Source organism: Cricetulus griseus, chromosome 5 (assembly GCF_003668045.3).
Source record: "Cricetulus griseus strain 17A/GY chromosome 5, alternate assembly CriGri-PICRH-1.0, whole genome shotgun sequence".
NCBI lineage: Eukaryota > Metazoa > Chordata > Mammalia > Rodentia > Cricetidae > Cricetulus > Cricetulus griseus.
In genome coordinates, this window is record NC_048598.1 from 136,549,115 (window position 1) to 136,566,038 (window position 16,924).

Here is a 16,924-nt window from a genome sequence, read left to right on the forward strand (position 1 = left end):
AATAAGGAGGCATCCAAGGTTGATCCTGGTTGCTGTCTGTATAAGGGCAAAATCTTTCAATATTTAGGCATTAAGTGGAACAGTTGTAACCCACAGGGAATGTGTTGTTTGGGGATGCATTTATGCTAATAGCCTATTCTAGATTGTAACTCACTATGTTGTTTAAACAGGCCTTGAACTTCTGGCACTCCTCATGCTTCATTCTGCCAGGGAATGAGATAACTGGTACAAACCACCATGCCTGGCTTCAGAAAAAAAAAAAAAAACTTCCTTTATGTGTTTATATATGTTTGTTTTTTGTGATTCTGGAGATTTAACCAAGGGCTTTCTGCATGATATACAACACACTCTATTGAACTGTCTCCCAAGACTTTTATTACATAATTTTTTATTTTATGTGTATGAGTGTTTTGCTACTATGTATCTATGCACCACATGCCTGCAGCTCCCCAAGAGGCTAGGAGAGGACAGCCCATCCCATGGAACTGGAATTAAAGATGATTGTGAGACATGTTGTGGGTTCTGGGCTTTGATCCTGAGTGTTCTGGAAAAGCTCTTAGCCACTGAGCTATCTCTCCAGACCTTCCCCTGGACAGTTAAGTTTCATTTTGTAGTTGGCAAAGTCAGAAGTCTGAGCCAAGTATTTCAAGAGTTCCAAGTTAGACTGTAAACTAAGATTAATTAAAGGATTCCCCCTAACAAATTTTCTTGCAAATATATACATTTGAGTTATCTGAAGTGACTCATTAGTTTCTGCAACTGTTGAAATTTTTTATGATTTGTTGTTAAATAACATTAAGATTTGGAAAAGAGAATGGGAAAATACAAAAAGTCCTTAAAGTGGTATTTGGGTAATATAACCAGGGGTTACATATATCCTGAATATTTTAAAATAAAATTTAAAAATGTGATTGGTGCCAGGGTCCATTAAATTCTTACTTTATATTTTGGTTTTGTTTGTCTGTTTGTGTGCATGGGGGTATTGTTATTTTGTTTTCTGCACAGATCTTACCATATAACTGGCTAGCCTGGAACTCATTATATAGATTAGGCTGGCCACAAACCCATGGAGATTGCCTCAATCTTGCCTCCTAAGTACTGGGACTAAAGGGCTATTCTACCATGCCCTGAAGTTACTTATTTTTGAGTAATTAAAAATAAACATGGAGTAATTTGCAAATTTCCACAACATCTTTAGACAGAGAGCCTGGTAGTGTCCTCTATTGTTCTGACTTAGTGTTTTGACTCCCAAAGAGAACCACTACAGTGATTTCTGAAAGTCTCAGTTACTAACATACTTTTGAACAACCAGGACACATCTTAATTCTTAGTATCTTTTACCAATGGAGAATGAAAGGGGGCTCAGAAGCTTAGAGAACTGTTCACTCTGAAGCTATCTCCTAACATGAGTTGTAAATCTCAGACATAGAATACAGTCCAGAGCATGCCTTACACATTCACATCTCCTTCTCTTTTTCTGCCTCTGGCAATTCTGATTGGCATGCCTTTGACAAAGCCTTTGTCCAGGTGGCTTTCTGTGGACAGGTTTTAAGATAGTCTAGAGAGGATTCAGGTAACAGTTGAGTTGGATCACATGACCAAATATTCTGCTGAAGATGGAACAGAAAACAATGAGGGTAAAATGTCACTCTGAGGAGTATAAGGAAGGTTGGGCCTGCAAGCGAGTCTCATATGCCACTCAAATAGGGAGATGCCTTATCTATTTTCTACAGTGAACATATATTGAAACATCATAGGTACACCACCAAGCCATCTCAATACTCCTAAAGATTCGGTTTTTTAAAGTGCACCTATGTTTGGAGAGTGTATACATCTTTAGTTAGTTTAAACATCAATAATACATTGTCTATGTTAAAAAGATAGTTATAAATTTTGTTAGCATCATATTAAGATTTTAAATTAATTAATGCTACTTATGCAGAATACATAGCAAATTACATGTTCCATCATTCTTAAGGAATATATTTATGGTTTTGGAAGCTGTATACCACATAACATAGAATACTTAGACACTTTTTTAAAAGTATGATATTGGGAGTATTTATTACATTTTAAATTCTAAGCTAATCACTACCATTTTATCAGGTACTATGATTTAACTTCTATTTTATTGAACAAATTCATTTATTGACAATTTCATGCATGTATATGATACATTCTATTTACCACTCTTCCAGTGTGTTCAAGCCTTTTTGTTTTAGTTTATGACCCTCTTATTTTAAGTCGGACAGTCTTGAGTGGCCACAGGTTTGAAACTATATGTATGGAACAGCTGTGCTCTCCATTTGGTACTCAACTGAAGACAATGACTGTTCCTATCCCAAGTCCTTGAGTTGCCCAAACCTTGGTTCTGAGTAGTTAAGATGTGTGAGCTCCCCCACATCCATGAGGGCTTATAAAGAGGCCCAATCTTGTGCAGACCCAGTGCAAGCCACCCATTTGCTATGAGATCATGTTTACAATGCCATGTCATACCCTGAAGATAGTATTTCACATGTAGAAACCACAGCTTTGGAACCATGAGTAGTTTTCTTCAGGGCTCCTCAATTGTTACAAAAGAGGTTGAATGCAGATCAATTCAATATGCAGAATTACATTCTCCACACAAACACCAGTGGATTGAGCTTATGTAATAAGATTTGGAGCTACAGATATTTACCAGTGATGCCAGTAATTCTGATGTGTATACAGCTTCGAGAAGCTGTCTAATATGGCTGACTATGAAGACCCATTGTGGGACAGTCACCCTAACAGGCACCTCAGATTCAGGACTGTATGCTTCAGCAAGGATGGATGGCAAAGGCTTTCAGTGTACAAGAAGAGCTGAGAAGACTAGGTTACCCCTAAGTCCATGACAGCAAATAGCTCAGAAGTTTTGTATAGCCATCAGTACCGATGAAGAGACTAAAATCTGTGAAATGAGAGTAATAAAATGACACTTCTAAAAAAGATGGTTTGCATATTATGAAATGCATGGGGAGTTTAAATGTGTACAGTAGACATAATAAAATGACAAGTGGATCAATGTTTTTTTTTTCTGAAATCCATTTAGAATGAATTACAGATTACTGTAAAGGACACATAAGAGTTCACTTTCATCAAGTCTGTCAAAATAATATTTGTAAACAATATAATTTAGTTGACATTTTAACAGAAATATTCTTGTTTGAAAATAAACTACAACATAAAACATATCCCACACATATTAGATCAGAATGAGTTATTTGTCATCACAGTTGATGACATTACATGGGCCTCAGTGTGGTTTGAAAATTGGGTCCACATTTTTATGGTGGCATTCCACACCTTTCAGAAATGCAAAATGCATCATAAGATGTAATCATGCTGTTGTACAATATTGGTTAGTGAGGACTCCATGTGTTATATGAAAACTCTCCTCCTAGTTTCTTTTAATTGGCCAGTCATCAGCTAGCAGTTCTGTTAATTAAACCTCATTTTCTTTAAGGAACATGTGGCCCTGATCTGATGAGGGAACATTGTGTTCACTCGCCCTTTCATTTTACTCTTGATAATGCATAAAAGAGCCAGATTCATTTCATGTCAAAATGTTTATTAAGAAGGCAATAGTGTCTATTTCCAGAGAATAAGGCATCTCCGGTGGGGCACAATCAGTGCTGTAATTAGGGAATTTGTAAACTACAGGCATTGTCCACAGTGATCATTTATAAGAGGCCTAACAATGTCACATGGGTTCTATAAGGAGACAAATGGCCTTTTCATAGTACAAGTAAATTGATTTTTCTAGCCATTCTGTGTTGAAGGGTTTAGTGGTGTGAGCAACTGTTGCTATAGAAAATAAAATAAATTTTAGATTATTTTTGAAGCATCTCTCTTACTATGCTTTTACAAAACACATTTGGTATATGATTAATTGTCTGTGTTCCTCTTAATTCAGATTTTTTTCATCAGTGGAAAGCAGTACCATAATTAACATGATCAGACAGCTCCCATTCACATTCTAGTCTGTGGCTTTCACGGTTACACCCTGACCTTTCTGAAAATGGACAGCACTGACATTTTGTCATCCTCAAAAGGGAGAAATGGATCTATTTAGGGATGTCCAGACCTCATTACTTCAGAGAAAAACGACGAGAGCTGGATATCTATGTTGCCTGCCATTTATGATACTATCAAGACATAGAAATCAAATTATTGCCTTTAATGGCAGACAAATGTAAGCATCTTCCTTTAGGATGCCTTTAGATGTGTGTCTGCCTACTTGTTGGGTACATTATTGTTCTTTCCAAGATGTTCTTTATCCTTATATAAATGTATTATATCCTCTCAATATGGAAATGGCAAATATATGTGTGTGAGTCTCTCTCTCTCTCTCTCTCTCTCTCTCTCTCTCTCTCTCTCTCTCTCTCTCTGTGTGTGTGTGTGTGTGTGTGTGTGTGTGTGTGTGTATTTTATTTCTATAAACATTTGTTTAGTTGGATGTGGACCTGTGCTCAATAGTTGAGATAACTGATTTCAATAAGATATGATCTATACCCTTTATATAGAAAGATGTGTACAACAATAAAATATAAGTAATATTCCAGTGATACGAAGATGGCTAATTTGTACTGTGTAGTTGCTATATACCTATTCCTTATGCTTCATATAGTATACACATAAAGGAAACATACACTATAGGTATAGAGAAGTGTAAAGTAGGTATTATTGTATTCACTTTATGTAAACCAAGAGCAGACGAAATAATGTTTCCAAATTCACCAGCCTTTAAATCTAGGCACTCAACTTAAGAGTCATTCTCTATAAGTATATTTAGGGGACACATTGCTCTGCAGTGTACATTATCTTTACACTTGTACTAAGTGTTCCTTTCAGCAACCAAATTTGAAGATATGGAAGCAAATGCTGTCTCCCCTTTGCTAAGGTTATGCATTTCATATTGGGTGAGACTCTTTGTTTTGACTTTTAGTCTATTTTTTATTTTTATTTTTTGAAAGATGTAGATTATTTTTGTATGCATTATGCACGTGTATTCCACATGTATGCAGATGTTCTCACAAGGAAGAATTGTATATTGGATCCTGAAGAGCTGGAATTACAGGTGTTTTTGAACTACATGACATGTGTTCTAAGAAATGAACTTAGATCCTCCTCTGAAAGAGCAGTAAGTGCTCTTAACCACTGAGTCAGCTGTTCGAGCCCCTAGATTTTTAACCTAATATGATTAAAAAATTAAATTTCTTGCAAATCTTCCAATCCCATTTTAAACAACTTTCTAATTAATAAGTTATTACAAACAATTGCAAATGCTAAGAAGTATCCATGTTTATCATTTTCCATGATACAGTACAGTTCTTGAAAGTGGTGAGTGGCCTAATGTTCTTCTCTTGTCCACACCCTTAAACATACTTGTTAAAAGTAATAGATATTAAGTCTAGCATAGGCGTAATATTTTTATATGATGTCACTTCTTAGTCCCATGCACTTTCTAACAACCTAGGGGAATATGCTGGTAGACACACACATAAATACATACATACATTCATACATACATACATACATGCATACATACTACACACAAAAAACATGCACACATTTGAATAAATCATGGGCATCATTTTTAAGAACATGTAAGCAATAATGCAAATGTGTTACAGACTGTAGTAACTATGGGAACTTCTCTCTCTCTCTCTCTCTCTCTCTCTCTGTGTGTGTGTGTGTCTCACACACACACACACACACACACACACACACACACACACACAAAACCTTTTTTTTTTTTTTGCGGGGGAGACTTACTATGTAGCCCTGATTGACCTGAGATCTCTATGTAAACCAGGCTGACCATGAAGCCACAGAGATCCATCTGCCTCTACCTGGTATTAAAGGATTACACCAGCTGGAACTTCATTTAGCTAGTAATTTTTCTGTAAGATTGTCTTGTCTGCCCTCTTTAATTTGTATTATATTCTATTTAGAGTTTAGCATCTACTGTCAAAAGCTTTTGAGGTTTTCCTTATAACTATGGTTTCTATTTTTATCTTCCATTATTTTACAAAATCTCAAGCATATCCAACATGAAATGAAGCTCCCAAAAGAGCAATAATTTGGGAGAAATCGATCTTCAGTTCCCAGACAGGTTTATGGGTTGATGTTTCTTTATGCAATATCCTTTTCATGGCCAATAGTTAAATATTCTAGGACTTACCTGCTATGTTGCTCTTGTGGAAACCTGTTTCTTATTATAGACACCACCAAGTATTTCTGCTCATTCTCTCAATATTTTCATAACAAATCATGAGCTTTGGTTCCTAAATTTTCACATAATTTGAGTTACTAGCTAGCTTAAAAATCTTGTTCCTGTTTACTTAAAGAAAAATTAAATTCAGCTCATGGGTCTTGCCATCTATAATCAGGAATCACCAATCATTCTTGAATTTCGGTGCATAAGAAACACAAAGCCAAGAAAGAATTTGAGGAAGGGAAAAGGGGGTTAGTAGGAAGTTTTTCGTAACAGAGATTAATTGTAATAACTGCACAAATTCTATTAGAAACCCAAGTTAGATAATTAAATTGTGCAAAGATCATAGTAACTCAAGATACTGGAGAAGCAAACAAGCATTGCCAAAATTGACCTTAGCTGTCTATGAGGCAGCAATCACAGGACCTGTGTTTATTTGCAGCTAGTCTTTTGGCTTACGTGTCAGGAAAAGTATGAATGTGATGCCGAGAATAATTTTCTGTTTTGTTCTTACACTTTGTGTCTATGGAATCCCTCAGAGACTATTCTTGTGCCATAGCAACACCTGCTGGGAGAGGGAAGTTGAAACAGCCACATAAGATGCCTGCCAAACCAGCTTCCCCAGTGAATGGCACTGCATGTCCTCCATCTCCAATACCAAACCTTCAGAATTGCTACCTCCAGAGTACCGCTGGTCCTCCTATGCTCCAAACACCTAACAATGATGCTATAATAGGATTTCCCAACTTTCAAAAATAAGCATTGTGAACGTGTGTGTGTATTCATGATTTTTAACCTCCTTAGAATTTCAGATGTAGATCCTAGGATATTTCAACCTCCTGTGTATTTGCAACAGGGGCTTTCTTTCTGCTCTGTTCTGAAATTTGTAAAACACTGTCAATACTGTCTTGTTAGCATCTCCTAATTTATTAAGGTGATATGCTAAAAAGTATGTGTCAGTGTAAACACAAAAGGCAACTTTACAAAATAGGGCAATGATATATTTATGCTAATTCTTACCACAGAAACCATAGGCAAGCCATCTGGTGTGAAGACAAGTTATAAATAAGTGCTTGTTCACATGTGAACAGGACTGTAACTGACACAAGTCTTGGAAGAGAGGGCCACATGAGCATTCTTGTGTAGATCATAGTAGCCTTTTATTGACTGCTAAATAAGGAAAGTCATAGAATAGGCAAATTACTCAATCCTACCAAGTGCTTTCTTCCACACTTCAGTGTATTATTTCTGCTTGATTATATCATTCTTGTGACCAAAGTAAAATGTAGTAATATCACTACTAATAGAAAAATCTAATGTTTTTAAATTTTTAAGCTGAAAATATGCTCATGTGAAAAAAAAATGATCTTACAGTTGTATGTTTTATTTTCAAGCATCTGTTAATCATGAGATGATAATCATTCAGTAGTAGTTTTTCTTCATTGATTGCCTAGTAACTTTGATTCATGTCTATACATTAAACAGGACTTTACACAGTCCCTCTGAACCTCTGTACAATGTCATGTGGCATGGGATCCAATAAGAAGACAAAACGTGTTGGTGCTGATGTTAGCATGTTTCAGCTACAGCTGATAGGAGGTACACATTTTCTTGTGCCAGAAATAAAACAAGTTATACATAATTTAATTCAGAGACACAGAAGATGAATAAAGGATGCAACAATTGGGAAAATTTGAATAGAGCAGAGCAATTGAATGGAGGTGAATCATTGCATGATGTGGTAGAGTGAACTCATTCATGAATGGCTGTGAACATCGCAATGGAGCAAATTTGTTAGGTAGATCTGCAAACCAGTCCTGCCCTAACCAAATAGGGAATTTTCACAGATGCACTTATTAAAATATGCACACTAAGGATTGGTTACTATGGAAGACAGATTGGAATCAGTAAGACTTAGACATTCCATCTTAGAGAATGGATGTTAGTAGAGATATGCACATGACAGCATTTTTAAAAAATCAATTCAGAAATCATAAAGGATTTTTGAGGAGAAAAGTAGTTGTCAATTTAATTTTAATGACTAAGGATAACCCAGAGGGCAGTGCATGAGTAAAATATGTTCTATTTACTTACACCTGAGGGAAATTCTGAATTTTTTTGTTGTTTTTGTTTCTTTGTTTTGTTTGAGACAGATTTTCACTATGTAGTACTAGCTGTGCTGGAGTTCACTCTGTAGACCAGTCTAGCCTCGAACTCAGGAAGATCTGTCTGCTTCTGCCTCCAATGGGCTGAAATTAAAGGTGTGTGCTACCACAGCCTGAATACTGCTGAATATTTTTAAATAACAATAATGCAAGGCGTGGTGATGCAGCCTGTTATTCCATTTAGGAACCTGAAGCAAAGGGACAATGAGTTCAAGAACAGCCTCAACTGCCTATTTAGCTACAGTGTTATATTGTCTTAATGATGAATGGATCCATGAGCAAGAAAGTATTTGAATAAAAGAGTGGCCAAAAAGTTCTAGGTCATGCATATCATATAGTTACCCCTGTGTTCATCTTGTATTTGTACAAATAAACTCTTGCTAGGGAGCACCTGGTAACAATATTTACTTCTTTAGTATCGAATGGCCTGTAATTTTCCTGGTTTACATCAGAAATTGTTTGCAACTAAATGCGTTGTCTACCAGAAAGTCTATATCAGCAAGTCCATATGTAAGTGAGGGAATTTTATCATATCTGGATATTTTCACCCCAAAGAGCTTTCAAGTGTTTCTTACTATATTCCAGCAATGACTTCTCACCATGCTGAAAGTGAGCCTGATTTATTATTTTGAGAGTTATTGTCAGGACTTAGATTGGAATTATTTTGCATTTGAAGAAAATTCTGATTTGTATTGAACATATGTATGTATTGAACACATTAGTCATGTGTTCTTACAGTCTTGGTACATTAAGGCCATTTTCAAAATCGTAGCGATTTTTTAAAATATACTGTGAGGTTTAGCAGTAATCAGAATTTTCCAATACTATAGAATACTTATTTTCAACTAGAGATTATGTGATAAAATTTTTATGTCCTCAGTAGAGTATACTTTTTGAATGGAAGAGAAACAAGTAGGTCTATGTTATGTGTGCAGGTGATGGTACTTAACCAGCAGCTTCTTTCTATTATCCCAAAGCCAAGTATAAGATGTCATTACTAATGCCCTATTCACAATTAATGCAATGGCATTATATTTAGTCATCCCTTAAATCTCTGTGATTCATCAAAACTCCAATATTTGAGTATAATCTCTCTCTCTCTTTCTCTCTCTCTCTCTCTCTCTCTCTCTATATATATATATATATATATATATATATGGATTATGAAATTATTCTGAATATAATAGCAATTAAAAGATAGAGAATAATAGCATGAACATAGAAAGAACCATGTGATAGAATATCTGCCTTCTAAAAAGTATGGAGTCTGCGGCCAGGTGGTGGTGGTGCATTCTTTAAGCCCAGCACTCTGGAGACAGAGGCAGGCAGATCTCTGTGAGTTTGAGGCCAGCCTGGTCTACAGAGAGAGAGTTCCAGGATAGCCTCCAAAGCTACAGAGAAACCCTGTCTCAAAAATCAAAAAAAAAGTATGGAGTCTGAATTTTGAATTTGATCCACATCAATGCAAAATTAAATCTGTCAATCTCTGTTGCCTGAAGTATAATATTGTTCCATCAAAATCTACATAAGATATAAAATTCCCATCAAATACAATATAAATTGTGAACTTGGGCAAGAGCTCAGAGCACACACTGGTCTTGGCAATGACTAAAATTCTGTTCCCTGCACCTACTCAGGCATCTCACAGTTGCTTGTAACTCCTGCTCCAGAGGATCCATCCCCCTCTTTGGATCTACTCAGACACCTGCACAAACATAACATACACATGTGATAAAAGTTAAATGAAATATTAATAATGAAAAAAAAGATATTTTCACTCTTTTTAAAAACTTCCCTTTTTGAAGGGAAAACATATGCACACAGTCACTTGATTTCCTTCATTCATCTCATTATTGCCTTTGTGTGTTTGGAACTGGAGACTTAGTGTGGAGAGCTGTGTGCGTGTGTGGCAAGGGCTCTCCATGAACTAAATCACTAGCTCTCCTTTTCATTAGTTACATCTGCAAATTTACTTTGCATTGGTCTTTCTTTTTTCTTTATTTCTTGAATTCTTACCTCCAGAGATCCTGTCAATGAACCCATTAGTTCTTTGAAATCTTATATTTGTTGTTTATGTTTATATTTTAGTGTCAATTATGCTTTCCAGTCTAGAATATACGCATCTAGTATAAACTATTTTTCCTAAACTTTCAAGTAGAATTGCATTATTGCCATATTTATGTCAGGAGTCTTTAAGATGTGGGTCTGGTTAGCCTACTGTAGAAAATTCTCCTTGCTGCATTTTAAAAACAAAGTATACCTTTCATCTTCATATTCCTTTTAAAGTTCAGCACCAGCCAGGAAGTGCACAAGCATATCTGATTTCTGGTTCATGTTATTATTATTTCTTGGACTTCAAATGGACCTACGTGTTTTGAATAATGAAATTTTCCAAGTAAAAAGTGAAGAGTTGATGCCCACTGTTTCCTCACCAATATGACATAAAAAACATTTTCCCTTTTTGTTTTTTTTTTCATTCTTTTTTCATTTACAGTCTGTGATATAAGAGAAAAGTCAGAAAGCCAATTTATTCGAGTTGTGGGTTTTTTGTTTTTTAATGTTTGGAAGAAGAAGCAGGTCTTTATCAGGGTTTTCCCAGGTCCTCTGCCTGTAGAAACTCCCACTATAACATTTCATTATAGACAATGTCAGAAAATATACCTGTATTTTTATTTTCATGGTATTTGATTTTTATAGAAAGTACTTTCTGAATAAATGTGTGTTTCACAAGGCACAGACATATCAGATTGTTGTCTTATATTTGATACACTTTTATTGAGAAATAATGCATATTATAATTTATATAAACTATCTTAAAATTCATAATGCAATTAATTATGTGCCTGTAAATTGCCTCTTCTTTGTCTGTTTTAAAAGCAATTTGGAGCTTTTCTATTCATATTTTTAGATGAAAGAAAGCGGGTCTTTTAACTCTCAACTTGGAGAAGCCTCCAAATGGCAATATCTGCATCATAAATCTACCCAAGCTGTCTTTAGTTTTCATAAAGTTGTACTTATTTGAGGCAGTAATTACAGATTTGGTTCATTTTACTATGTGTTGTTTTTTAAACATGCTCATGATTCATGTCCATTTGTTTCTATTATCTGACTTAGTCCCAGATTCGTAACTCTCTGCGATCCTGCTCTCCACAGCTTCTCCATTCTTCCTTTCTTAGTTAGGACAGGCAGCATATTTTACCAATAGAAACATCAAAGACAGTGCTTACAAAGGACTGATTTCTTGTCCCCCCAAAACAGGGAAAATGTTCAGCAGAATCCCAAGAATGGGGATGGGGCAAATGACACCGGTTTCCCATAGCCAGGCAGAATGCATTTCCAGGCCCTAGAAAAAGGCAATTTCTCAAGAGAAGTTGAAAGTAGTAACATCCGAGGCAGGGGAGATACTCAGTGATGAAAGTGCTGGTGTGTAAGTATGGGTAACAGAGTTTGAGTCCCCAGTACCTACATAAATGCAAGGGATGTGTAATGACAGCTCTGGGTTCAAGTGAAATATTCTGCCTTAATACAAAGGCTAGGAAAAAACTGAGGAAGATACCTGCTATTAGCCTCAGGCTTACACACACACATAGAGCACACACTCACAAACACTGCACACACAACGTACATATGCATATGCACTCTCACAGTAATGTGAATCCATGTACATGAAAACACACAGGCATTGCCTGTAGATATAAATCAAGAAGAAAGTAATAATATTTGAACTGAGTCTTAACATGTAGGGTGTGCAGGAGTGCTGGAAGACCCCATGGACCCCATATGTCTAAACAGAGGGAAGTAAATGAAGAATAACTGATTGTTCAAGAACACTATGGTTAGCTGCTCAGTGAAACCTGTAGAACATGAATGTTACTATGTCATTCAAAACACCATTTCTGGAGTGATTCATGTATACCATGAAAAATACACTTTTCTTTGAGTGAATTTTGCATATAGATTGCTTTAATATTTCTCATTTCTATTAAAGCCTTTGATATGCTGATGTTACACAGATATTGGGGAAGAGTAAAATTTGAAGCAAAATATAACAGGATGACAGTAGTAGTGAGTTTAAGGGAAACCACTGCTCTTGTGAAGCTGTAGCCCCCGCAGGAATTTGTTTTCCTCCTATGTTTTCCCTATTTCTGTCTCTGTTTCCTCTCTGAATCCCTGCCCAACTATCTCATTGTCATAATTGATTTGTTAGGTATAAAATATTTTACTGAATGTATGTTATGTATAAGACTATCTCCTGGATACTGATAATACAGCGGTGAAGTGCATGTATTCAGTCAGGAAGCTCTTACTTCTATTTTGACATGTAGAATATGATGTTATAAGATACACATGGATAATTAAACAGTTACTGTTGTGAAGCAAACTATGAGCTGTCATCTCGTATAGTGACTGGGGAGGTGGGAGAATAAAATCTGTTTTGATAAAATAGTTTATAGCACACGGCAACATGTTCCACTTAACAATAGCAGTTGTAATTATTCACACTACTTGCTAACATGCTGTTTCTTTTAAATATTGATATTTTTATCTATATTTATAGGAAAAAGACATAATCTTTTAAAAGCCCTTATCATGTTGTGCCATGACTGTTCCATGACTGAACAAATCTATCATGCTGTTTTCAGACTTCCCTAAAACTTCCCTCTGATGAGCAGTCTCATTGAGGTTTGGGGCATTGCACTCCTATAAGCCCAGCACTGGGAAGCCTGAGGTCTAAGGATCATGAGTTCAAGGGCACCTAGGATATGCTGTGAAGCAGTTTGCAGGGCAGCATGGCATAAAGTAGTGAGAATTTTTCATCAAACCAAAGCAAACAAAACATCTTATGGAAAAAAAGGATTGCAAAATGTTACTTAATCCATTTTTGTTGCTTAGAAAAACTTGAAGTACTTCACAAAAAGACCTATTTTTGAGCTGTCAAGATAAAAAACTGTGTCCTGTTTTACTAACTTTAATTAGCAAGTTTAAAGATTTTAAGTCAATGAATAACAAATGTACAAAGACAATTTTTACACTTTTCATAGTATTAAATTTTTATGATAATTTTAGATTGTCAAGCATTTAATTACAATGGCCTAATGTTTTAAGATATTTGAATATTCATCATATTAAATCAAGATACAAATGTTTGTCTTTGGCTCTGTTCTCCTTCACTTCCTACTCTGTTCTTGTCATACTAAAATGTCAAATACTTTGTTTCAAACTTTAGAAATTAATATTCAGATTTGTTACATTTACCCATGTTCGTGGCTTTAGGGAGTTTTACGGAGTGAATAAGCAAAAGCAGTCCCTTACACACTCTTTTAAATTGTTTCATTTCCGGTCAAATCAATGTATTTGCCATCTGGAAACTCAGTGTTTCTCCTTGAGTAAACTTTGATATTAAATATTTGCTCCTTAGGATTATTAAGGGAGTTGAATAGAAATGTAAAATCTGTCAGTGTGGCACTTAGTTGATACATGTTAAATGCCAAGATCGTTTTTGCTATTCTATCTCGTTGACTCTCAAGAAAGATAAACAAATATTATGGTCCCATTTGTTTTGTGAAAGTACACTGATTAGATTTGCATGATATATTTTTAGTATGCTTCAAAAAAGCAAACTCTTTAAATTATTAATAATATCTCCAAAATAAATTATTTGAGTAAATCATTTAATAATTGCCTCTTTCCTAAATGTGTCCATTTTTCAACATGAATTTTGGTGGGATCAATTCTTATAATGTGTATATTTACTTCAAGAGGATAATTAATGTTCACATTATCTGACTTATGAGATGCTATCATGTATGTTATAAAACTCATTTTTCATAACTTAGAATAAATGGAGAAATTAACATAGGAACATACATGTAAGACATTTGACTGCCCAAATCACTCTGGTATCTCTTTGACTTGAATTAATGTCTCAAAATGTAGTAAAAGCCTACATGTCAGCATTAGTTAAAAATAATTTGAAATAGGAGTAAAGTAAGGCTAGTAATCTCTAATGGGACAATAAACCTTCCATGTTAACCCAAATGCTACAGCCCCTTCAAAAAGATTGAAGCATTAATCAGAAACCTAGAATCAGCTAGGTTCCCATTAATTCCATCTTTAATACTCCACTTAGCTCTTGTTTGTGGACAGACACTTGGTTTGCTTTGTAGACCCATTTAATTTAATTCAAATACAATTGCATTATTAATGCAAAAATTCTCATGGAATAGGGAATAGTGTTACAGATACTGTAAGAAAAACCATGATGTTTCCTCAGTACTCCGTGTGTTCCATTAAAATCTAACATGAGTATGTTCCAGCCCCATAAACTAAGCTCCTACAAAACCATTCAAACGTCATTTACTTGAGGAATTTATAATACATATATATATACTTTGAATAACTTTCTTAACAAATTTATAGAAATAGTAGAAATGTCTTGCTAAGAGTCTGTGTTGCTTTAAAATATGATAATTTGAAATCTTATGAAATTTAAATTTCTCAGAAATAAAAAATGAGAGAATATAATGAATTGTCTGAGTATGATATTAGTCAGCTGCTCTGTTAAATTCTCACCAAAGAAAATATAGGCCATAAATCTTAGCACCATTTTTTAAACTTCTAATTTTATACCTTGGGTTCTTCTTTTTCCTACCACTTCCACATGTTATGTTGTTTTCACATATGAGTAAAATGAAATGAAATAATTTTAAAACTGCATTTAATTGAAATATTTCTACCTCATTGCTATTAGTCTGATTGGTGGTTTTCTGTATGACTGGTGGTGACTTAGCTGTTAAAGAGTTGTATTTATATGTGATGGCAGCAGTTGCATCAATTTGTATAAAGCAAAGATTTAGGGCCCAGTTAATGGCTAATAAGACAAGGCATTGAGTAGAGTTTTCTTATGTGGACCACTTGCCTTCAAATGTAATATTTTTCCTATTGTGAGAATGTATGTAGTCTTCATTTGAGAATATACAACAAAAGGTGTAGGGTTAAGTGACAGCACTTTTCTCTTATTTCTGTGGTTCCTAAATTTTATGTCATCTGCCTTGTCAAATACTTCAACCAGCAGAAGTTGTTTCCTTGTGATGTTCTGTGACTGAATATGTCTTACCAGTTTATACTAACCTTGAAAAATTTTCTTTTTCCCATTTCAAGTTCCACCCAATCTGACTGTTCCACAGGAAAAATCACCTTTGGTCACCAGAGAAGGAGACACAATAGAACTTCAGTGTCAAGTAACTGGGAAACCTAAACCCATCATCCTTTGGTCTAGAGCGGATAAAGAAGTTGCAATGCCTGATGGGACAATGCAAATGGAAAGTTACGATGGAACACTGAGGATTGTGAATGTGTCAAGAGAAATGTCAGGGATGTACCGGTGTCAAACCAGCCAGTACAATGGATTTAATGTGAAGCCAAGAGAAGCCTTGGTCCAGCTCATTGTGCAGTGTGAGTAAATTTGCTTTCCATTGGTTTCTCTGAGGGTTACAAAGGAGGGGATGGCAGCACTTCCATATAAGAAAAAGAGCTGATTCTTGGCGTTGGATCAGTGCAGTATAAAATGTAAAAAATAGCGTAATAGCCTTCCAACTTAAATAAAAATTGCCATTCATCTGGTTATTATTTAGCTATTAGAAAACAGTTGGTATTTAAGGCTAGAGTCAACAACTGTAATGGTTAAAAGCCATCTGAGTACAAAGAGTGAGGTGGAGGTGAAAGTAACTGCTAATTTGGTTACTAAACTCTTTAGTTTCCATATTTCATTTCTTTTTTAAATAATTGGATGCCTGTGGCCCAAATCATCCATCTATTTAAAGAATGCCTTTGCTTAAATGTGAATTTATGATCATTGAAATGCTAGTTTTGCATGTATGAAGTTGTTACAGCAGTTTGCATAATTATCTAGTAATAGAATTTGTGAAGATCTTAGGTGCTGAATTATCTAACCAATAAGTGTTTATTTATAATCTAAATAAGATAATTCTTGAACTGCTTCTATTGAAATTATGGCTGTACGTCTCACAAAAACTGTAGGCACTATGGAGTTAAAATTTGCTCTTAAAATAATTAAATAAATTAAGAATTGATACAAAACTGAGCAATATTAATGGTACTAGTTACTTTGAGAAAATGGTAAAAAAAATCAGCACAAGATTGTAAAATTTGATCTTATAATAGCAGATGATGAGAAGTATTGTACAGTTGTTTCTATGGTGATGGGAATGTAATTCAAGAAGATAGGAATAGACATCAGCAAAATTCAGCTCTTTCGTTGTAAGTATAAAGGTGCAAGGTACAATTAAAGAGCAGGGTGCTAGCTGGAAGCACTTCCACTCAGAGCCCTGTGTCTATGCCCTGTCAACTCTGGAAGCCAAAACACCAGCAACCTTTCCAGGTCCAGCCGGGAATTCACTGTGTCTTTCAAGAACTGCTTTACATGCATTTCTACCTTTTTATGAAGAATCTGAATATATGTCTGAGAATTTGCCAATCACAAGAAATTGGTCACTTT

At 35.2% G+C, this 16,924-nt stretch overlaps 1 protein-coding gene across 1 annotated transcript in view; it reads left to right on the plus strand.

Annotated features, from left to right (window-relative positions):
- Positions 1 to 16,924, plus strand: part of Mdga2 (MAM domain containing glycosylphosphatidylinositol anchor 2) — a 414,938-nt gene that overhangs the window by 238,718 nt on the left and 159,296 nt on the right. Inside the window, exon 8 of the mRNA XM_027416516.2 lies at positions 15,568 to 15,861. Within this exon, the coding sequence (XP_027272317.2) occupies positions 15,568 to 15,861 (294 nt within the window). The remainder of the gene's footprint in view (positions 1 to 15,567; positions 15,862 to 16,924) is intronic.